The sequence below is a fragment of the Phascolarctos cinereus genome, unplaced genomic scaffold (assembly GCF_003287225.1).
Source record: "Phascolarctos cinereus isolate Bilbo 61053 unplaced genomic scaffold, phaCin_HiC Scaffold_1;HRSCAF=81, whole genome shotgun sequence".
Lineage (NCBI taxonomy): Eukaryota > Metazoa > Chordata > Mammalia > Diprotodontia > Phascolarctidae > Phascolarctos > Phascolarctos cinereus.
In genome coordinates, this window is record NW_027555514.1 from 57,814,919 (window position 1) to 57,840,316 (window position 25,398).

Here is a 25,398-nt window from a genome sequence, read left to right on the forward strand (position 1 = left end):
ACTATCTTCCAATTGCTCTATTCTAATTTTTAAAGAAGTGTTTTCTTAAGTAATCTTTTGGACTTCCTTTTCCATTTGGCCAATTTTTCTTTTTAGGGCATTTTTCTCCTCATTGGCTTTTTAGACCTCTTTTGCCATTTGGGTTAGGCTATTTTTTAAGGTGTTATTTTCTTCAGTATTTTTTTTGGGTCTCCTTTAGCAAGCTGTTGACTTGTTTTTCGTGATTTTCTTGTATCACTCTCAGTTTTTCCTCTACTTCCCTTACTTGCTTCTCAAGATCCCTTTTGAGCTCTTCCAAGGCCTGGGACTGATTGATATTTTTCTTGGAGGCTTTGGATGTAGGAACTTTGACTTTGTTGTCTTCTTCTGGTTGTATATTTTGATCTTTTTTCACCAAAGTAAGATAATATAGTCTGACTCTTTTTGTGCTGCTTGCTCATGATCCCAGCCAATTACTTGAGTTTTAAACTCTTTGTTAAGGTATGAATCTGCTTCCAATGTGGAGAATGTACTGTCCCAAGCCTTGGGTGTTTGTACAGCTGTTTTCAGAGGTACTTGTAGGGACCTGTAAATTTTCAGTTCTTGCAAGGTAGTATGATAAGGGGCGAAGTGTTTACTCCTTTCCTGGCCTGTGACCACAAGTATCCTTTCTGTCCTGTAACTGTGAGGAGGGTTTTCTCTGCACAGCCACCATAAGCTTCCCCATGCCAGCGCTCCTCCTCACCCCAGCACTGCCACCCAGAACTGTGACCCAGATCCACAGACGGGCAAAGCAAGAGATTCCTGCCTCAGCACTGGCAAAGAGATTCCTGAAGTCCCTCTCTGATCAGCCACTGGATTCCCCCTCAGTCTGTGGGCCGGAACCTCGGGAAGCAGCTGCCCCCCCCCCCCCCGGGCCAGGCTCTTGGGGAATGGAGCTGAGACCCCGCCTTCCTGTCTCTGCACTGGAGAAACAGACTTTTCCCACTGACCTTCTAAGTTGTCTTTGGCATTGGTGGATTGAGGAGTCTGGAAACCTCCACAGCTGCCCGTGATTCAGTCCTCTGAGGCCTGGTCCAGGTTCGCTGCAGCCTGTGTGCCCATGCTGCGCTCCCAGCCCAGCGCGATACACCTTTCTGATCAATCATCCAGGTTGTCTTGGGCTGGAAATTTGTTTCACTCTGTCTGTTTGTGAGTTCTGCTGCTTCAGAATTTCTTTAGAGCCATTTTTTTATGAGTATTGGGAGGGGTTTGGGGGAGAGCTCAAGCAAGTCACTGCTTTCACTCTACCATCTTTGCTCTGCCCCCAAAGTTTATTAGTTTTAGAGGAGGTTATATGGCCTACTTTTTAATCAATCTATCTGTCTAGTCATAGAGTGGATAGAGGGCTATACTAAGCATCTAGAAGACCTGAGTTCAAATTTTGTAACTGATACCTATCAGTTGTGTGACCCTGGATAAGTCACTTAACTTTACTTGGTATCCTTATCTATAAAATGGGAAAAATAATACCCACCTACCTACTGTAACTATCTCACAGAGAGCTTGGGAGGCACAAATAAGATAATGTATGTAAAAGCATATTGCAAATCTTGAAATACTAGTTAATGACCAGTTATTGTTGGTCTAATTTTGGGCATGGTGAAAAATGTAATGTATCTTGACCTATGACCCTTTGCCTCAAGGAACTTAAATCCAAGATGTAATTCTTGGCTCAAGCCTAACAGTGTCCCAGTTTGTAGGATGACAAACAGGAATCAGTTTTAGCCCTACCAGTCAGTAGATTAAGATCAAGCTGTACTATTCATATTTATTAAGGGAGAGTAGGCTTGATTATGGGGGCAGGAAGAGGGAAGGGTACTTTGAGAGCCAAGAGTACTTTTCATAAATGACTAGTCTGGGTAGTGTCCTAAAATAGGGATGAGGTGGAATTGAATAGCCTAAGGCAGGGGTGGGGTACATGTGGCCTTTTAGGTCCTTAAGTGTGACCTAATTTAAGGCTCAGGAGATCACTTGAGAGTGAGGAGAGAAGAGCTACCAAAAAGTGAGATAAAGGTGAAGGAAGGGAAAGGGATGGGGTAGGGGGAGTGATAAGGGTCAGCTTTTCATACTCTTCATTTTTTCCTAGACTGTGGTAGCCACCTCCTCTGACTATAATCTCAGTTCTCATGCTACTCTGTATGTGTGACCTTCAGGAGGAATCCAGGCATTCTCTCATTTATTTAGCAATTTATTAAGCACTGACTTTATGCAAATCACTATCTTAGTCACTGGCAGAAATAAAAAATATAATGGATATATGTACCTGGCCTTCAGGGAACTTTCAGCCTAGTAGATGAATCACATAGATATACACTATCTCTTCTCCAATATGTGGCCTTTTTCTAATAACCTCTAGAACCTCTAGAACTACCTTATTACTTTTAAAAAAAGCTTTCCCAAATCCTTATTTTTTTTTAAACAACATGCCTTCTTGCTGCTATCTATAGTTGAAAACTAGTTCCTTTCCAAAGGTGTCCACACCTCCCTCTCCCCTCTCACTCACAGAGGCAGAAGGTCTAAGTTCCTCCATCTATATCTTTGCTCATTGACCTTTCCGTGTTTGAGTTCCTTACAATTAGACTGGAACATTTCTTCTCTGTCATTGTCACTGCTCTATGCTAACGTCTAAGTCATTCTCATAACTCTTAATTGCTTTGGCACCTGGCTGATAATCTCCTTTTCTACCCCATCCCTTGCCCTCATCCTCAGGGACTTTAAGATTCACATCCTATCGTCCCAATTTCTCAATATCCTTGACTACAAAACTGCAATTACCACCTTATATTAGCCACAAATTAATACTTTAGACTCTGCTATCTCAGAATTTCACTACCTACCATATCTGGTACTTTGAAATTCTTTAACTCTAACCTTACTTGACTATTACATTCCCAATTGCATCAATTCTCCTTTTCTCTTCTCACCCCCAAACTACTCCCATGATCCACATTTACAGAAGTTGATCTACTCTTATTAATTTACTGAAAAGAATAAGGCATTCCAACCCATGAGCTCCCTCAGGCCTACTCTTCTTTTCTTAAAAATTTAGTATCACCATCCACTTCCTTTTCCTGAGCTTCTGTCCCAGAGGAAATGTTCACCATTGTAGAATCCTTTTTACTTATCACCTTCACTTTCACATATCTGCCATCTCTCCCTTTCTCTGTCTCTGTCTCTTTCTCTCTCTCTGTCTCTGTCTCTTCCTCTTTGTCTCTCTGTCTCTCTCTCTCTCTCTCTCTCTCCCCTTCTCCCTTCAGCTGCATAACAATATATTCCTAAATACATGGTATTATTTGATAAATATAAAATATAGTTCAGAATAGAATATAATGAGAGTATGAGAAAATCCCATGTGTGGACAGAGAAAGGACAGACCATTCCCAACTTGAGGGATCAGTGAGAAGTGAACAATCAATAGTTCTTAAATTAAATATCCATGGCATTGCCAGATGATTGTGGAGGCCGAGAAACACTTCTGCCTGTGCCATTTCACTTCACAGCAGACATAATTTCAGCTCAAGCTGCAGTGTGGTTTAGCAGACACTACCCACACATGGCACCAGAAGATCTGAGTTTAAACCTGAGCTCCACTACTTACCCAGTCTCTTTGAGGCTCACTTTTGCTATCTATGAAATTAATCTACATGACGCTATTTACCTCACATTGATACCAGGATGGAAGTACTTTGTAAACCTCAAAGGGAAACTTAAGAGAGAACTAATTATGGAATTTTAGGTAAAAATTGGAAAAGTGTACTTCCTAGCTTAATTGATATCTTTCACTTCTCACCTGAGATAAGTTCACCTGTTCCTCTGACTTTTGGTTAGAACTATCAGTGCAATAATTACATATTTAGATTTTACTTCCCAATATCACAATCAATATAACTGTGTATATGTATGACGAGGCTTCTCATGAGTGCTAATTATCGCCTTCTGTACTCTGGCATTGCTGACTTGTTTAGCCAATTTATGATTTAGCTGTATTGACTTCACTTTGTACTAGAAAAGACACAGGCAAGAAATTGAATACTTCCCCTAACTTTGAAGCCAATGTCATTGCAGTTTTCTGAGAACCATAAATCTTTGGATGTTTCTACCTTTTTTGGTTCATTACACTCCTAACTTGATAAATTAATTGAGATTTCACTTTCTGAGCTCTGCTTTCCCTGAATTCCACTTTAATCATGAATCCCTACCTCACTTCACTTGGTGAAAGCTTTAATTGAGGGAAGATATCTATCTTTAAAAGGAATATTCCCCTTGTGTGAGAAAGGAAAATGTGCTCATTCCCCACATTCTAATGAAATAATGGAGTGGCCACACAATGAGTTCTCTCTCTCAAAATCTCCCACTCCTCAATCCCCAGCTCTTATTGAAACTCTCATCTTTTTTTTTTTATACTCCCTAAGTTTTCACATCTAAGAAGCTTGTGTTCAGCAATATTTCTGTGATTTGATGACACTTAGTTATTTAATTTTACTCCCTTTGAAGTTTGCAAACATGAGTTATCAGATGTACTAAATGCTGCCTAAATAATTGAAGTTGGAGTAGCTTTAGAATTTTATTTAATTAAAAAAAAAGTAGCTAGCATTTATATAGCACTTTAAGGTTTACAAAGCACTTTCTTTATGAGATCACATTTGATTCTCAAAATAGTCTTGTGAAGTATATGCTATTTTTATTCCCATTTTAAAGATAAAGAAACTGAGGCTAAGCACTTTAATTACTTGCATAGGCAATAGGTGCTGAGTATCTAAGGAAGCATTTGAACTCAAGTGTTCCTCGCTTCCAGCCCAGCATTCAACTCAGTATGCAATCTTGTGTCAATGATTCCTCTGAAAACAAATAATTATTTTTGTTAGGAAGCAGGTCTTTCTTTCAAAACTAGCATTTCTCAAAGATGAAAAAAACCCTTGAAAATTAGATCAAGCATAGCTGCTCAATAGCAAATATATATATGTGTGTGTAATATTTTGATAAATTAATATATGGATAAAATTCACTAAAGTTTATATTGAAGTCATTTGACTAAATTGTAATGAATTCCTCATACCTCATAAGAAGTATTATGTAGTGACACTGCCTAGGATGTTCCAATTTTTGATTTCATCCGAGACTTTAATTAGGCTTCTAGGTCCTAATATGCATTTAATATGAGAGCTTGCTTTCATGCTTTTCAAATATATATGTTGCATTCTTGTCATTTGTCCTTAAGGTGAGCTGTTTAATGATTTTGCTATGTCTACATTTAAAAAAATCCTATTCAGTAAAGGGAAAAAATTGTTATTTTCAGATGCTAAAAACAAAAGCAAACCAAGTTACGAAAGTATATAGACATATTCACAATGTTTTACTTTGCTTGGGTGAATGGATCAGGAAATGCAGTTCAATATGAAAATACAGAAATTAATCCTGGAGCAAGGAGCCATTCCAGTAAATATGTCACAAATTGAACAATCATTCAGCACGATGATCTGGAAACAGATTTGGATGAATATCATGGGTGGATGGATGAATCTCTGAAACCCATTAACCCCAGGCAAAGCTACAGTGGGCAAACTGGGCTGATTATAAATTAGGCATAGTTTTGTTTTGGACTATAAGAATTTTGATATTGAGAAAATTGGGAGCCAATAAACATTATACATACATATGTATATATGTGTGTATACATAGACAAATGTATGTGTATACACATATACACACATGTATATGAATATATGTATATGTTTTATATGTATGTGTGTATATACATATATACATATGTATGTGAATGTGTGTGTGTGTGTGTATACACACACACACACACATATATATATATATTTGTATTTATATGTATGTGTGTGTGGGGGAGAGAGAGAGAGAGAGAGAGAGAGAGAGAGAGAGAGAGAGAGAGAGAGATTAGTTAAGCCCACTGTCTCTCATTTCCCTTATTATCAGTAGTATTACCAGAGGAAGATTGGCATAGTAGAGGAAAGACAGCCTTAGAAGACTTGAGGTGAAGTCCAGCCCCTGTCACAAACTGATTCATGATTTTGGACAAGTCACTTCACTTCTCAATATATCCAGACAGCTCTCTATGTCTATAAGTTTTAGAGCAGATGAAGACATGCATTGGCAGAGTTCTTCCTCCAGCTTAATGAATGAAAAACGCAGGACAAAAAGTTTCTGGATAATTGATAATGATTGTATTAAGCAAGCCAATAATCAATAAATTGATGGTCAGTGATTTCACTTGGTAAACCTTAAAACACTTAACAATATTATGTTCCCCACCCCAAGTTTTTTTCTTCTTAAAGCTAAACATCCCCAGTTGCTCCAACAAAACTACATATAGAATAAATTCAAGGACTTTAGCCATTCTGGTTTTCCTCTCTCGAATTCTATCAGACATCCTTAAATGTTGTGATTAGAACTGTATATAGTATGTTGGATGAGACATGGCCAGGGTATACATAGACATATCATCTCCTTATCTTTAGGTCATTATTCCTCTTTTAATACAACTTAAGAGCACATCAGTCTTCTTGTCTACATCATATTATTTGGTCATATTGAGCTAGAAATGAACCAGAAATCCTAGTTTTGTGGGGGGGGGGGTTAAGATAAATTATTACTTATTCTTTCCTCTACTACATTTTAAAAATAAATGAATCATTTATTTATCTTTTTTTCATAAAACCAGGTGCAAGTGTCATTTATTAGTTCAGTGGTTTTCTTACTTTCAATTTTATTAATCTCTCCTTTGATTTTCAGGATTTCTACTTTGGTGCTTAATGGGAGGAGTTTTTTTTTCTAGCTTTCTTTTTAGTTGCGTGCCCAATTCATTGGCCTGCTCTTTCTTTCTTATATTGATGTACGCATTTAGAGAGATATATTTTCCTCTACTTCTTTGGCTTTATTCCACAAATTTTGAAATAGTGTCTTATTGTTGTCTTTCTATTTATTGAAATTATTGTTTCTATTATTTGTTCTTTGACCTGTTCATTCTTTAGGATTAGTTTAGTTTCCAATTAATTTTCAATCTATGCTTTCATAGCCCTTTATTAAAAGTAATTTTTATAACATTGTGGTTTGAAGGGGGTGCATTCAATATTTCTGCTTTTCTGCATTTGATCATGAGATTTTTATGCCATAATACATGGTCAGTTTTTGTGAAGATGTCATATACAAATGAGAAAAAAGGTATACTTCTTTCTATTCCCATTCAGTTTCTCCCCCCACCCCCAGAGGTCTATCATATCTACCTTTTCTAAGATTCTATTTATCTTCTTGACTTCTTTTTTAATAATTAATTATTTTTTTTTTAGTTTTCAACATTCCCTTCCATAAGATTTTGAGTTTTAAATTTTCTTTCCCTCCCTTTCCCCCCCTTCCTGAGATAGCATGCAATCTGTTATAGGCTCTATTTATACATTCATAATATGTGTAATATGAAACATTAGCCATGATGTAAAGAAGAATTAGAACTAATGGGAGGAACCACAAGAAAGAAGAAAGAAAACAAAATAAAAGGAGAGCAGATAGTTTGCTTTCATCTGCTTTCAGACTCCATAGTTCTTTCTCTGGATGTGGATAGCATTTTCCATCATGAGTCTTTTGGAGTTGTCTTGGATCCTTGCATTGCTGAGAAGAACTAAGTCTATTAAAGTCAATCATTGCACGATGTGGCTGTTACTGTGTACAAGGTTCTTCTGGTTCTGCTTATTTCACTGAGCATCAGTTCATTTAAGTCTTTCAAGTATTTCTGAAGTCTGCCTGTTCATCATTTCTTATAGAGCAATGGTATTCCATTACATTCATATACCACAACTTATGAGAGAGAGAGAGAGAGATGAACCAACTTAGATTTGAGGTTCAAGCAATCCCACCCCACACACAATTTTCCCCTCCACAACCAAGCAGCATCAGGTCCTGCATTCAGTGATAGCACAGGGGTAACATGTAATCTCTTTCTGACCAGTTGCCAGGTAAATACCCCATTTCTGGCTTGAAAACTCCCAAAGCTGTGGCTGCTTCTATCAACACCATTTAGTTTCATCACTGGTTTTTCATATACATGGACTCTGCCACTCCAGAATTTGATTTGAAGTGTTATTATAAAGTCATTTGGAGGGGAATGTAGGAAGAGCTTGGCTGAGTGCTTCTCTACTATGCCATCTTGGCTTTACCCCCAGAAGTCAGCTTACATTCTTTAAAAAAAAAATGTGTATCGTTTTTAAATTAAAAAAGCATACTGTTAGATTTCCCCCCCAAAAAAAAAATTTTACAAATCCTTGTAAAAATATGCAGGGTAAAACAACATAAATTATTTTACTGACCCAGTATAAATATATATGTAGCATTCTACCTCATTTCTCTGTCACAGGGTGGCTACTATGCTTCATTACGAGTCTTCTACAATCATATTTGTTCATTGCATAGATCCAAGTTCTCAAATCTTTCAAAATTATTTGTCTTTACAATGTTATATAGTCTCCTGACTCTTCTCTGCATACGTTCATGCAAGTAAGAGCTGACATTCTCATGGAGATGAAAATATATACATACATGAATATATACAGAATATTTAAAAATAATATAATGTTCCTTGGGGACATTTCACCCAATTGCTGAGGAGAGTATTGGGGAGAACAAAGAAAGGCTTCCTGAAGAAAATAGTGTTTAAGCTGAATCTTGAAGGAAATGAGAGATTCCAAGAGTCAAAGGTGATGAATGAGAGGGGAAAAAAGAAATGTACATGATAACTTTATTATATGTTTAAAAGGAATAGCAAATTGTACATGATAGATTCACATTTTGATGTGCAATCATCTTTTTTCTTAAACTATGTTATAGAAATTGTTTTATTCCATAAATTAAAAATTAAATAAATAAAAATTAAAATATATGGAATATTAAATAAAGAAAATTAGTTTAAAATTGATATAATGTTATGTCCTAAACCAATAGAAATTTCCAAAGCTAGTTGTATGAATATGCACTCAGAGCATTTAGCAGTTACCTCAAAAGTGAGAAATTCATTATTAAACCATCATGCTTCCATGAAATTAGAAACTGGCTTGTCCTTAAAAAAATGATAACTTGTGTATCAAAGGAGGCAACTCTTGTGAGCCAGATGGCCTTTTCCAACTTCGAAATAATTGATCAACACTCCTTGGGCATCTTTTCAAGGAATCTTTTAAGTAACTATTATGTAGATGTAAATTATGTGCTGAGCTGGGGCCTACTGTAATGTGCCAGGGACATTAGCCACCCCCCGGTTAAAACATCATGAAGTTAACTTAGCGCTTTGGGGTCATTAGCATTTGCTTGGTGAAACTTTTGTTCTAAGCTCTTATCTGGAGATTTATGGGGGCATAATAATACTCAGTCTTGTAACTATTTTATTTCTTCATTCATTAGGTCTATATTAATATAAAAATATATTTCTAAAATCAATTTGAGCCTTTGCTGAGTATTCTTTGTTACTTCAATCAATCATAGAAATATATTTTTTTAAAGTATGTCGCTATTGCTTAAAAGTATCTGAGCCTGACATTGGAAAAAGCATTTGATCAGTTTAGCATAAATCTTGCTGTTTTTACTATTCCAACAATATTATTTATAAATGGAAAAATAAAGTAGGACTTTTAGAAGAAGTCTCCCAAGGAAGAAAAATCTGAGGCCAAACATTGACTGAAAAATAACTTGCAAAGATTTTTTTTTTAGTGGGGGAGGTAGTAAGTGAGAGGGAGGAAGGAGTAATAAACATATACAGTGTTTTGTTACATTTCTTACTTCCTTAAATTGTATCTATATCAATAGATATAGATAATATAGATATACACGTATTTTATATCTGAGTAGCTAGGTGATACTGTTGATAAAGTACTGAACCTGGAGTCAGTAAGATCTAAGTTCAGATATGACCTCAGAAAAATTTAACTATATACAACCCAAATGAGTCATTTACTCTCTCTCTTCCTCGGAGTCCTCATATGTAAAATGAGAGTAATAATAGTACTTATTTCCCTAGGTTGTTCAGGAGATCAAGTGAAATAATATCTTTAAAGTGCTTTGCAAACTCCATAGCACTATGTAAATGCTAGTCCATATCATTAATATTAATAATCATATAGATAAATACCCCTTAAAATATATCATATGTATATATATGTACATATATATAATAGAAGTTCATAGTTTCTTAATCAGTCATTTTTCTTTTCATTTTTATATTCTGTTTGCATTTACTGATAACAATTCAGTTCAAATAAAAATAAAATTTAAATATAAAAAGAACAGTATATGAATTTGATAAGATTTGATCACTGAGGGAGGTTAAAAAAATTCTTTAAATTCTATGTGTTGTTCAGACTAGCCTACTTGATGATGCTGATTATTTAGTTGTATCAAGGTATCTTATATTAGCTTAATCTCATCTCTTAAATATTCTTCATTGATTCTGTAGCTTGTAATTAATAGACAACAAAACTTTAAAAAGCAAGTAGCAATCAAGTACATTTATTAGTGGAAAAGATTCCTTCAGTATCTTTCCACACTCTTGTAGGAAGATTCGGGAACCTGTTATTTGCTTTGAAAGGTAGCTTGTCTTTGTGAACATTATATTATCATCAAATTGCAAGTCAGTCTTTTTTTTTCAAATTCTTTTTATTTCATTACGTCCAACTTACATACAAAACTTTTTAAATAATCATGTTTAGACATTTTATATCCCGAATCCTCTTCTTTTCCCCTGACCATCCACCCTTCTTGAGAAGGCAAGTAATTTTATATTGATTATACATGTGAAGTCAAACAAAACGTATTTCCATGTTAGCCATGTTACAAGAGTTACACAAACAAAATAAAACAATAAAAATAAAGTTTAAAAAGTAGGCTTCACTCTGCATTCAAAGTTCACCAGTTCTCTCTCTGCATGTGGATAGTACTTTTCATCATAGGTTTTTTTGGAATTGTCTTGAGTTATTGTCTCAGAGTATCCTTATAATATTGCTATTACTATGGATAATGTTCTCCTGGTTCCAGTCATTTCACTTTGCATCTGTTCATAAAAGTCTTCTGAGGTTTTTCTGAAACCATCTTGCTTGTCATTTCTTATAACACAATACTATTCCATCACAATTATATACCACGACTTGTTCAGTCATTCACCAATTGATAGGCATCCCCTCAATTTCCAATTCTTTGCCACCACAAGAAGAGCTGCTATAAATATTTTTTTTGTACAAGCAGGTCCTTTTCTCTTTGCTTTGATCTCTTTGGGACACACACCTAGTAGTATTGCTGAGTCAAAGAGTTTTCATAATTTTATAGCCCTTTGATCATTGTTCCAAGTTATTTTCCAGAATACTTGGATTAGTTCACAACTCCATCAATAGTTCATTCGTTCCCAATTATTCCATATTCCCTCTAGCACTTTTCGTTTTCCATTTCTGTCATGTTAGCCAATCTGACAGGTGTGAAATCTTATCTCGAAGATGTTTTAATATGCATTTCTCTAATAGTAGCGATTTAGAGTATTTTTATGTGACTATTAATAGCTTTGATTTTTTTCTTCTGAAAACTGCCTGTTTGTATTTTTTGATTCTTTATCTACTGAGGAATGGTTCTTATTTTTATAAATTTGTCTCAGTTCCTTATATATGTGAGAAAAGAGGTCTTTATCAGAGGCACTATAAATTTCCTTATTTCCTGTTTTCCTTCTAATTTTGGCTGCATATATTTTATTTGTATATGGTATATGAAATTATGCCTACTTTCTGCCAAACTGCTTCTCAGTTTTCCCAGCAATTTTTGTCAAAATTGTATTTGTGTCATGAGTTCTTACCCTAAAAGTTTAGATTTTTAGGGTTATCAATGACGAGATTGCTGTGGTCATTTACTATTGTATACTGTGAACCTAAACTATACCACTAATCCACCACTCTATTTCTTAGTCCATATAAGATTGTTTTGGTAATTACCACTTCATAATCTAGTTTGAATTCTGGAACTCTTACGCTGCCTTCTTTCCTTTTATTTTCTCAATGAATTTCTTCATATTCTTAACCTTTGGTTCTTCCAGATGAATTTTGTTATTAATTTTTCTAGCTTTATAAAACAATTCTTTGGTAGTTTGCTTGGCATGGCACTGAATTAATTTTTATTATATTGGCTCAGACTATCGATACATGAATGATGAATCTTTGTCTAATTTTTCTTTATATCTGTCTTTATTTGTGTGAAGTGTATGGTGCTCATGTAATCCCTGGGTTTGTCTTGGAAGATATACTCCCAAATATTTTATATTGTCTGTTGTTATTTTCAGTGGAATTTTTCTTTCTCTTCATGATGTCTTTTGTTGGTCGTATATAGAAATGTTAATGATCTATGTGAGTATACTGTCAATTTATTTTTCTTGTCTCATTGCTCTGGCTAGAATTTCAAGTAAAATATTGAATGATAAGGGGCAGCTAGGTGGCACAATGTATAGAGCACTGGCCCTGGTTTCAGGAGGACCTGAGTTCAAATCTGGACTAAACTAGCTGTGTGACCGTGGGCAAGTCACTTAGCCCTGATTGCCTCATACCCCCCCCCAAAAAAAAATAAGTGATAGTGGTGATAATGGACATCCTTGCTTCACTTCTGATCTTATTGGGAAAGCTTATCTCCATTAGAGATAATGGTTGCCCTTGGTTTTAGATAGATATTACTTATCATTTTAAGAAAGATTCCATTCATTCCTTTGCTTTATTATGTTTTTAATAGAAATGGGTGTTTTATTTTGTCATATGCCTTTTCTGTATCTGTTGACTGAGTCATATTATTTTTATTGTTTTTATTATTGATATGGTCAGTTATGCTGATAGTTTTACTAAGATTGAACCAGTCCTACATTCATGGTATAAATCCCACCAGGTGATGGCATATGATCTTTGTGATATATTTCTATAATCTCCTTGCTTGCAATTCATTTTGTTTTTTTGCAATAATATACAGTCACAAACTTGGGCTATACTTTTCTTTCTGTTTTGGCTCTCCCTGCCTTAGGTAACAAAATTGTATTTGTGTCATGAAAAGAATTTCATTGAATTCCTTCTTTACTTATTATTTCAAATAGTTTATTTGATATTGAGATTAATTGGTCCTTAAAAGTTTGGTAGAATGGTAAAGCCATCTGCTCCTGGAGATTTTTTCTTAGGCATCTCATTGATGGCTTGTTCAATTACTTTTTCTAAGATAGGGTTTTTTTTAAATAGTCTATTTCCTCTTCTGTTAATGTGGGCAATTTATGTTTGTTTGTTTGTTTTTAATATCCATTCCCAGGGGCAGCTAGGTAGTGCAGTGAATCAAGCACCAGCCCTGGAATCCAGAGGACCTGAGTTCAAATCCAACCTCAGACATATAACACTCACTCGCTTTGTGACTCTGGACAAGTCACTTACCTCAGTTGCCTCACCAAAAAAAAAAAATATGTACACACATACACACATATTCATTCCTTTTGCTTAGATTGTCAGTTTTACTGGCACATAATTGGGCAAAATGACACCTAATAATTGTTTTATTTTCATCTTCATTGATGGTGCCTTTACCCTTTTTATTTTTTATACTGGCAATTTGGATCTCTTTCTTTTTTAAAAAAAATCAAATTAACTAATGGTTTATCTATTTTATTCTTTCATAAAACCAGCTCCTAGTTCTATTTATTAGTTCATTTGTTAATTTAATTTCAATTTTATTATCCTCTCCTTTGATTTTTGGGATTTCCACATTGTTTTTTGTTTTTGTTCTTTTTCTAGTTGTTGGGCTTATGTCCAGTTTACATTTTTTTCTTTGACACTTTGCTTGTAGTTGTTTTGACTTTATTATTTTCTTGTGAGTTTGTGTCTTGATCTTCATTGTTATTATAATAGATTTTTATGGTCAGGATCTTTTTTAATGTTTGCTCATTTTTAAACCTTTTTTTTGATTTGGAACTTCATGTTCACGTTGGGCTCTGTTCCCAGGATGGGGGTGGAGTGTAGTACACTGTCTCAAGCTTCAGGCTTTTTTGCATGGCTGTTTTCAGAGCTAGTTCTGGGTGCTTGAAAATTTTTGGTGCCTCTAATGCAGTGTGATATAGGGAGAAGTGGAGTCACTCCTCTCCTGGTCTGCACTCTGGTTTGTGCTCAGGAAGAGACTTTGATCCCTTGGAATTGCAGTTAAAGCTGCTCTTCAGGACTCTTCTGCCCTTGTGACAGGTAATAATACTGTTCCTCCGGGTTCCTGATTGTTTGGGGCCAGAAGTGATACTTCCCCTAAAAGCATCCACTCCACCTTTGAACTGTGATCCAGAAGTGGATATAGGCAACTGAGCTGCCAAACACTTGCTCCTCAAGGTTCCTACTCCCTCTTGCCCAAAAGCGTTCTTCTGCCCTTAAATTATACCCCAGAAGTGGATACAGGCAATGGAATTGCCAACACCTCAGGTCCTACATCCGGTGCTAGCAGATGGGTACCCTATAATCTCTTTCTGACTAATTTCCAAATCCCCTTACCATCTCTGACTTAAAAGCTCCCCAAAGTGCTACTGTTTCTATTGTACCCACCTAGTCCCAGCATAGCTGTTCTAAGCAGGTGGGTTCTGTGCTCTTCTCTACCTCCATGTCTCAGATCTCTCTTTCCAACCTCTTAAGTTGTCTCCTCTAGAAGAGCATCTCATGCTGACCCTTTGTTGGCTCTGCTACTCCAGAATTTTATTGGAGACCTTATTTTAAAGTTGTTTGGAGGAGAATGTTGAGAGAGCCATGTTGAATGCATTCTCTACTCCACCATCTTGGCTCTACGCCCAGAAGTCTGCAAGTGTCATTTTCATGAAGCTTCAGATTGTTTGTAACAAATCTATTTTAGAAGAGAGAAGAGTAACTTAAGGGGACTTCCACAAGGTGACCAGGCCCTATGCTCGTATCATAGAGGCCACTGAAAAAGGAACTTTTAACTAACATTTGAATTGAGATAATGATTGTCTTACCTTATTTAATTTTTAAGATTTAACTTCCCTTTAGGCCAAGAAGAATAATTCCCTTGTGGGTTCTTTGCATGTTCTATGTACAAAATATCTATACTATACTATACAATACTGTACTGTACTATATGTGTTCTATATACATTCACCTATTTGCCATAATTTCTGGCATAAAATATGGCCAGCTTTCTAAGCCCTTTTCCATTTCATTCCAGCTGGAAGCTCATTTTTCCTGTCATTTTACAATATTTCAAGAGCATTTTATACCCAGTATATAATTGGTTTTTTTCCCATAAAGTTGTCATGCCATGATACACATACAAATTACCCTTGTGACTAACTGTTTGGGCAACATCAACCATCAGATGATCTGCTAAGATATTTGTCTTGAGTTTTGGGAATTTTGCAGGTCATTAACTTTATATAACAATCCAGAATGGCATTCTTGGACTGCTTTTCTACATCTGTGAACGGTTTGTATATGTGTGTGTGTGTGTGTGTGTGTGTGTGTGTCTTTTTTTAAGACATGGTGATGGCATATACTCATAATCAGATAGTTTCATTGATATCTGTTAACTCATTTTAAAGTAGGTAAAACATATGATTTATCTTTTTAATCCATTATAGTGTCTTCATGAGGGAGTGTGGTACAGAGGCATGAGTAGAAAATAGTGCCTAAGTATTAGGAATTCACATGGATTCAAGTCCCATTCCTGGCCTATACTATGGTGTGACTCTGAGCAAATCTCTTATCAGCTCATAGCTCTGGGCAACTCTCTAAGATGATGAGTGGTACAATGTTATTCATTTGTAGTTCAGCTTTGGTAGCAGGATTTTCCTTCCTGGGAATTCCACATGCCCCTTAAATCATAGATAAATCTATATGTATGTGTGTGTGTGTGTGTGTATATATATACATGTGTAGGTGTATATGTATATATATATATATATACACACACACACACACACACACACACACACACACACACACACACACACACATATATGTGTGTGGGGGTGTATACATATATACATGTACATACGTTGGGAGAGGGGAGAGAAAGAGAAAAAGATTGAGAGAGAGAAGGGAGGAGGGGGTATGATTTTTGAATTCGCTTTTTATCACATTTTTCTTGCTAAATGGAACTGGTTCTGAAGTTCTTCTCTTAATATCCATCCAAATAACAGCAATCTATTCAACTCAGCATGTGCTTATTAAACACCTGATATTAACAAAAAGCCCTGTGCTGAGGCCTCCCTGCTCTCCAAGAGTTGGCATTCTCCATATTGAAGGGCTGGTAGGCATACAATCTATGAAGTGAGCAATAAATATAAAATTATTTGAGAAGAGAGAAGACTAATAATAACAATAATAACTACACGCATATATGTATATATGCAGAGAGAGAGAGAGAGAGAGTACCTTAAGGTCTGCTAAATGCTTTATAAGTACCTCCTTTGATCCTTACAACAACCATGAGAGATATCCCTGTTTAATAGATAAGAAAACTTGAAGCCAATAGCAGTTTAATGCCTGGATCACCCAGTTGGAAGTGTCTGAGCCTAGTTTTGATTTCCAGTCTTTCTGACTGCAGGCCCAGCACCCTATCCCCAGCACAATCTAGATGGTTGAATAATGGTAGGTTGGAGATAGCACCTGAGCTGAAATTTATAGGAGAATACGGATTTAGGTTTGTAGATTAAGAAAGTATACATTTCAGGAATGGGAAACAATTTGTTCAGAATCATGGAGACATGAGATGGGATGTCGAGTTTGGAAAATGTCTAGAAGTCAGCATAGTTTGATTGGAATGTGGAATACGTAAAGGCGAGGAGGGGTCAATGTGAAATGTCTGGAAGGTAGGTCAGAACCAGATTGTGGGCAATTTTAAATGCTGGTCTGAGGAGTCTGCATTTTATCTTAGTGGTAACAGGAAACCACTGAAGACTTTTGTATGTGTGTTAGGATAATTATTTTGTCAGCTGTGTATGGGATGGATTGGAAAGAGTAGAAACTGGAATTTTGGAGACCCATTACAAAAATATTCCAGGTAAAAGTTGGTATGAGTCTGATTTAAAAGGAAGGGTAAAGGAGTAAATAAAAAGGAGGGTAATATGTAGAATCTTCTGGAGGTGAAATGGATAAGATATAATTTCAGATTGGATCCAGATTATGGAAAAGAATGAAGGGTCGAGTGTAACTCTAAGAATGGGATGAGTAGGATGATGGTTATCTCCTCAACAGAAATAGGGATATTTAGAGAAGAGTCAGTTGGGGAAGGTAGTGAATTCTCTTTTGAGCATGTCATCTGATAGACTGTGGTATTAGCAAATTGTAATAGTGTTAACTTAATATGGTCCTTTAGGGACTTTTAAACCCGTGTCTTATTGAATTAGAGTGGAGAAAAATACAACTCATTTGAGGCTCTGTACTATATCAATTTGATGAAGATGGTTCCATTTTAATATACAAATAAAATTATATTCTGGAAACTAAAGATAGGAATGAACCTATTGTAAATTGTACTTTGGGGTATAGCAAAAAGAATCTGTATTTTAAAACTTTGAAAACGTATATTAGTTTTTCTGTGAGTACAAAGCCAGTGTCCCACCTGTGGGTTATTGATGTAATTTCTATTGTCTCTTACTGTTGCCATCTTAGAATTCCAGTTGTGAATGGCACTTTGTGTCATGTTCTCATTCATTACAAGATTTAATCAAATAAATCTGTTTTGTCATTTCCCATGTCACAAAAGAATTATTCATGAAAGTCATATTAAAGGCTGAATCTGAAACCCAAGTCCCTTGAGGCAGTAACTTAAAGATTCTAATTCATTAATTGAAATAGACATGTCCTCTCTAGGTCCCTGTATCTTTGTATTTCTGTACATTTCCTATGTGTTTTATAGATCGGTTTGCTTAGAACCAAACAATTTTCTTTCTGTTAGAGCTGACTTTGAATAATATGATATCAGTTCACCACAAACTGCTGAATGGTCAGGATAGAATTTGAAGATTTTTCTTTTTGTTCAGTCATTTTCAGTTAAATGTGGTACTTTGTGACCCCATTTGAAGTATTCTTGGCAAAGATATTGGAGTGGTTTGTCATTTCTTTCTCTAACTCATTTTACAGATAAGGAGACTGAAGCAAACAGGGTTAAATGACTTGACCAGGGTCACACAGCTAATAAGTGTCTGAGATCAAATTTGAACTCATGAAGATGAGTCTTCCTGCCTACAGGCCCAGGACGCTATCCACTGTACCATCCAGCTGCCCCTCTGGAGATTTTTAGGGTACACTAAACAGATGAATTTATGCTTTTCAAGTTTTCAAAAGAGACGATTGGAGTTATCTCACACCAGTCGGCCTGGGCTGTTAATTATGATAATACCATAGCTTACCACAAGGTTCTGCAGTTTGCCCAGGGAAATCTTTCAAACTGTTAACAGATTAATCCATCTAGGATAGAACTTTATTCTGCCAACCTGTTTGTTGATGGATAGAAACCTGTATTCCCTGCTGTATGATGCTCTAAAATTCTTTGAATTGCATTGTTTTATTCTTACATTTCATTTCTAGAGTTCCCTGTCACTAGTTGTCTTGTACAGGGTAAGAGAGAACTAGTTTTGCTGGTTTGCAGTCACCTCCCTAAATTTAGCACCTTCACGCTGATGCAATGCTCATACTTTTGATTTTATACAAACAAAATAACAGGGATCCTGCCTGGCTTTTAACTCTGATTTGTAAACCAGATTTTAATTATAATTTGTTCAGTCATTTCCCAGTCATGTCCCACTCTTTGTCACCCCATTTGGAGTTTTCTTGGCATAGATAATGGAATGGTTTACCATTCTTATTATAAATCCTTATGATAAATCCATTGATCAACAACATATGCTTAGAATGGCAGCTTCTTTAGTGATTAGGTGTCTTAGACTTACTATCCAGTTCTATGGTTTGCTCACCTTCTGCTTTCTTTGATGTGATATCGGATCCTAGGTCTAGATCTGGAAAAAGAACTTTTGTGTCCATGTAATACAGATGGTCTTCACTTTTGTCATGTGTGGACCCCTTTGGCAGCCTGGGGAGTCCTATGACACCCTTTTTAGAATGGCTATAAATGCATAAATTCAACCACATAGGATTGCAAAAAAATAAAAAAAAAAACCTAATTGTAATGAAATGCAGTTATCAGAATATAATTTTAAATGTTCCTGAACCCCAGGGTAAGAACCCTTGGTCTGGTAAAGCTAATCTCCTCATTTAGGGGGTTTTAAGCATCTGTAGGTGAATTATGAACCTGGTCCTATACCTGCAAACCAGTGGCTTCCCACCATACTATACTGTCTTCTAAAGCTACTGGTAGAATCAGAGTGTGAATTTATGCTTTTCTAAATGAATCTCTTTGTAAGTCCCACTGACACATTCAAAAACTCATCAACTGCTTCTCATATCATGGGCAATCATTGCCACTAGGCCACTACCTCAGGCCCCCTGTAGTATGGAACTCCAAATTTGAAATTATCTTGTTGAACCATAGAACAGAAAATCATGGTTCTCCACTGAATTGGCATGCTTCTGGAGTTTAGCAAGTAAAGCTTAGGTGCTTTGTAAAAATAATTTGTATTTAATTTCCTCCACTTATCTCCCAAGATGCATTTTCCTAGACAATTGCCACCTTCCTGTTATTCAAAAGGTTTTTTTTTTTTTTTCCAAGAAGGAAGTGAGTCAGTAAATACATATTTATTCAATTCCTGCTGTGTGTCAGGCACTGTGCTATATGCTGGAAGGAAGATGAGAGGGAAGAAACAACCGAAAGGAAAAAAAGACTTCAAATTAAATAAATTGAGCCTTTTAATAAATTAAAACTTGAAAAGCTCTGCTATTCATTGATGCAGGCATTCCTTCCAGTAGGATGACTTGTAAAATCTTGATGCCTTTTAGGTGGATTTTATGCATTTTTGTGGCCAAAACCAAATAAAAATCATTACCTGGGGGCTGATGAGTCTCTTGGTAATCAGTGTCTCTGAGAGTAGCTAGGATTTTTTTTTAATAACAGATGTTGGCAGATCCTTTGGAGCATGGGTGGAACCTGTCAGACTTTGTGTTCTGCCAGCAGATAGATTTTAAGAATGTAGGATCACCTGCACACCACAATGAAGCACCAGAGAAGCCCTCCAGGGGAGCAACAAAAATGCATAGGTCAGAATTTAAATATGCCAAAGTATTGGCCAGAAAAAAAAAAGGAAAATACCCATCTCACCAACATTCTAACCCATATATTTATTCACTACTTCAGTTTGCTCAACACAGATGGCTAGAACTGAACAGACCATTTGAAATGGCTCTTTTGGGAGAGAATGATAGGTCTAGTTTTTTTTTTTTTTGCTAACAGTTTGGCTGTATCTTATTCCACCTGAGTTAAATTATATTCATTCATACCATGGTACAACATCTATGACCAAGGAATAAGTAGAGAGAAGAACAGACGAGTGAATTATTGGGTGAACTCTCAGTAAAATATTTGGAGGAAGAATATGTAAAGCAGTAATATTAAGGTGCCATTAGGAAAGTTAAGATTGAAAAGCTTACTATCATGAGCATATTTTCCTTGGGTACCTTGAGTTTGAGAATTAAGTGTATGTATTTCTTTAATTCAGCCAAAAACTTTGCCTAGATCATAGCCATATTTATTGAAGGCCTAGAATTTAAAAGTAAATGTGTTGAAGAAAATAACAGAGATAAGGCAATGCAACACAGCCTTTGCCCACACAATCCTTGTATTCTTTCCAATTGGAGAAACAAGATAGAAATGTAAGAAAATTGAAGGAATTTCTGAGAAGTGAAAACATTAGGTGTTCTAAGTTAAGATGAAAAAATAATAACTTTGTGTGTAAGTGATAAGGAATGACTTTTTGGAAGAAGTGGCATTTATGTTGGAGATGAATGTGATCTGGGGAAGAAAAATGACACATCAGGCCTAGACAAATCATGTGAGATTACAGTAACTGTGCTTTTTATATCCTGCAGTGGTATGAGTAGATAGGATCTTACTAACTTATTACCAATTAGGAATTCCTACATCACTAAGTGTTTTTGTCTGCATAATGGATCCATTTCATTTAATACCTATCTGCATTCCCCATAATGAGATCATTATAATATGGGAAATTTAGTGGAAATGTGCCTATATTTCTTTTCAGGGGACAGGGGAACTTGGTATGTGAACATGAGAATATCACATCTCATTTACTATAAGTAGGATGTAAATAAGTATCACAAACCAGTTAATTTAGACCAAGAATTTATTGTTGAGTGTAATCGCAATAATGGGTCAATCTAGAGAGTGACCAACACACTGAAAAGCTTTAAACAATTTTAGACTTTTCAAGTTATTTATTCTCTACAAGAAAGCTTCTAATATGGTAAAGTGGGAAAATTTTAAAATAGATGATTTACCCTTTCTCCTTCTCCCCAATTCTCTTCTGTGTCTTTAATCTTTTTTCTATGGATTACACTTTCACCTTCATATCAAGATGCTCCAGTGGATTTGATCGACACCGGCAAGACTGGGTAGACAGTGGTTGCCCTGAAGAGGTATGTAGATCTCTCAACAGCACAAGTTCAAAGCTCTTGGGGATGTATTTATTGTCTTATGCTGCCTAGTGAACTTTAATGGAAAGAACCACTAAAACTAAGATTTTCCTCTAGTTTATAATCTTTAGTTTACAAATTCAATAGGTTTCAGGAAAAATAACGATAATCATTGCTAACCTATACCACATAAAAGAAAATGATTGTTCATGTGTTTTGGGCATAAATTCTCTGGCTCTTTTTTCAAAGAGGATCAATTAATGAACATCTATTAAGCATCTACTATGTGCCAGATACTGTGCTAAGAGCTAGGAGTACAAAAAGAAGTAATAGATAGTCCTTTCCTTCAAGGAGCTTACAGCCTGATGGGAGAAACAATGTGCAAACAAATATATACAAAGCAGGCTCTATACAAGATATATAGGAAATATTTGACAAATGAAATGCATTGTGATTAAGAGAGGTTGGGGCTCAGATTCCTAAAATCTAGCCGATGCGGGTAAGGGTTCAAGCGTACTCAGACCCCAAAATCACAACATGTGAAAGAATTTCGACCCAAGCCTTCTTTCAGCCAACGACAAGGTTTATTAGAAAATTCATCATATTGGGCAGACTCTTAAGGAGTCTGAACATTAGTAAGCTATTGGCTTGTTGTCTAGATTATAAGAATCTAAGCAGTGGCTAGATTATAAGAATTCCAGCCACTTAATGGAGACAAGATGGGCCATATATACAGAAAGCCTGTGGGAGGGATCTAGGAGTGGCCAAGTAGTTTGGGGTGATGGGAGGAGGGGCCTGAGGAGAATCTGGATGGGAGTGGCCAACAAGCTGGGGTGAATAGAATTCCTGGGACCTGGACAATGGAGCCTAGCTAGGATTAAGTGTGGGAAATGGCCAGGAGCCATAGGGAGGTTGGGTGTAGCCATAATGAAAGGCCATTTGATGGGATTATAGCCTCAGGAGATTTGGCCATGTGGGAAAGTCCATAGTTTTTCCTTTCTGGGCCCTAGATCCCATCCTCATCATAGCCACTGCTCTGATTCTTATAATCTAGCCACTGCTGAGATTTTTACAGTCTGGCCACTAGCTCATAGGTACTCAGATTTCTAGAGTCTGGGCAGTATGGCAGATCTTTAATAAAGCTTGTCTTTGGCTGAAAGAAGGTTTGGGTTGAATTCTTTCGGTCAGGACCCGAGTGGCATGATCTTGACATTCCAGCATCTCTAACCTCTAGACCTATCATATGGTCCCTGACCAGGAAACACTGCCTAATACCAAGCTCTTTACTAGCAGTGACTGGAAGATTTGTGACTTCTAGACTACAGGCCATTCACCTACAGTTGGTAGCAAACAGTGGGTACCAGCCAATGTCCCCCTATTTTTCCCTGGATGCAGCCTGTCCTCCATTCCAGTCATCCTCCTCTTGAGGCAAGGACAGCTCTATGCCCCTTGCCCGTAGGAAGAAGTTTCAGAAGCCAAGACCTTCTCACCTTTGTTTGAGGGGGTGGAATGATAAGGATGGGAGTTAGACCCCATAAAGGAAAAACCCTGGACTTTCCCACATAGCCTAATCTCTAGCATTCCCCTGAGGCTATAATCCCATCAATTGGCCTTTCTTTGTGGCTACACCCAATCTCCCAATTCTCTGTACCTTTAACCTAGCCTAGACCTCCTTATGTCCCCTGGCCACTTCCCACCCTTAATCCTATCTAGGTTCCGTTCTCCCTTGTCCACCTCTGTAGTTCTATTACCTCATAGACTACTTAACCACTCCTGGACCCCTCCCATAGTCTTTCTGTATATAAGGTCCATCTTGTCTCCATTAAGATGCTCAGATTCCTAAAATCTAGCCACTGCTAAGATTTTTACAGTCTGGCCACTAGCTCACAGGTGCTCAGATCCCTAGAGTCTGGCCAATATGGTGGATCTTTAATAAACTTTGGCTGAAAAAAAAAAAGAGAGGTTGGGAAAGGCTTTCTGTAAAAGATAGGATTTTAGTTGGTACTTAAAGCAATCTAGGGAAGTGAGTAGGCAGAGCTGAGGAGGGAGGCATGGATTTCATCTAGTAGCCAAATGGCCTTGTAGATATCCTGCTGTGACTTGAAGAAAATTATTCTATGTTTTCACATTTTCCATCAAATTTTAAAGAAGAGATGGTAAACAAAAGTTATGACTGTCACTTAAAAAAAGTCATAGATTCCTTTATTCACTGTTGACAGACATTCAAAAAAAAAAGTGCTTAAAGGCCAGATGATAGAAGAGGTTAAAAAACATTAAATCTTTCCCAGGGGAGTTAACAAAAACACAACACATCCATAAAGGCCTGTAGCAATAGATTTTGGAGAAAGCCCTTAAAGTCTAAGGATTATATTGTTGCCCCTCCTTCAGTCAAATTATATCTAAAATTGTATTCAGTCTGGTGTCAGTAGTGATGTAGTTTAATCCTTTTCCCAATTTCTCTTTTTTTACAAAGGAACAATTATTCTTCCTCTATAATGTTCCTGTCAATGAAGAGAGCAAGGGGGACAAAACTAAAATGACAATTGATAAAAATACAGCAATATTTCTATGTTATGCTTGCATAACATAGTAAATTCAATTAAACAAACATTAGTTAAATGCCAATATGAGCCAGGCACTGATGGATATGTGTTTATGTATATATGTCTATGTGTGTATACATGCACATACATACATATATGCATACATATCCACCTAAGCTAAATGAAAGCAAATGAAGTATCATCTATGGTAGTGATAAGTTATATTTCTTTTCGCCTTAACTTATTTCATAATTTTAGTAAATAAAGTATTTAATATAGTCCTATTCAAAATTGTATTCTTCCTATGTTGGCCTTAAATGTATTTTTTTATATTCTTGATTCACACAATTTATTTCTACAATAAAATACTTTTATCTGACTAAAACGGTGTTTATTATTAATTCTGATTTTATTTTTTGTCTTCACCAGTCCAAAGAGAAGATGTGTGACAACACAGAGCCAGGTGAAACATCTTCCCAGACAACCACAACCCAACAATCAACAACTACACAATTCAGGGTTTTAACTACCACCAGAAGAATAACTTCACCACAACTACCAACCAGTCTCCCCACAGAAGGTGGTAAACATCTGATTTTTTTTTCTATTTGCTGAAGTGTAATTTTAAAAGGAAAGTTAAATATTGGTAAATCATGTTTTTTCATGTTTCTTTGGAATACAAAAAGTATGAGAGAGTAAAAAGTCTTCTAGGTTCCTTTTCTCTATCTTTAAGAGTTAGTTGGGGCATCTTTCTTTGAGTTTGTTGGACCATTCTTCTCTATCACACAACAGTTTATTGTTTTTCCTAGAAATGGATCAGAAAATTAAAGAAAAATAATTCCTAGACTCTCTAGGGCTAGGACAGGACCTTGCTATTCTATGATAAAGTGGACCTATGTTTATCAAATACCCAACAAGTTTGTATTTGGAAAACAAAAGATTTACAATCTAAAAGAACCTAAGTCTAAATGATTAATTACCCTACTTCACACTTCATATCATATGTGATACTTTGTGTGGGTCACGAAATTAAGGGGAGACTTAGATCCTGCTCTAAGAGAGACAAAATGGCATAAATGAAAATTAAGAGCATGGAAAGAAAAGTATGAATGGGGAGCATACAATATTATCCACTCTGAATTTCCTTGTGTACTCTCCTGTGATTTGATTAGAAAGGTTATGATACCTTTAAGGTTCTAAGGAAGCTAAGACTGTCCTTGTATCCTTACCTTTAGAATCACTGA

The 25,398-nt window shown here is 36.2% G+C and overlaps 1 protein-coding gene across 1 annotated transcript in view; it reads left to right on the forward strand.

Annotated features, from left to right (window-relative positions):
* The window catches only part of PLXDC2 (plexin domain containing 2), a 495,943-nt gene that overhangs the window by 416,252 nt on the left and 54,293 nt on the right, over nucleotides 1-25,398 (forward strand). Inside the window, 2 exon segments of the mRNA XM_020966887.2 lie at nucleotides 21,554-21,614; nucleotides 24,584-24,734. Coding sequence (XP_020822546.1) covers nucleotides 21,554-21,614; nucleotides 24,584-24,734 — 212 coding nt within the window.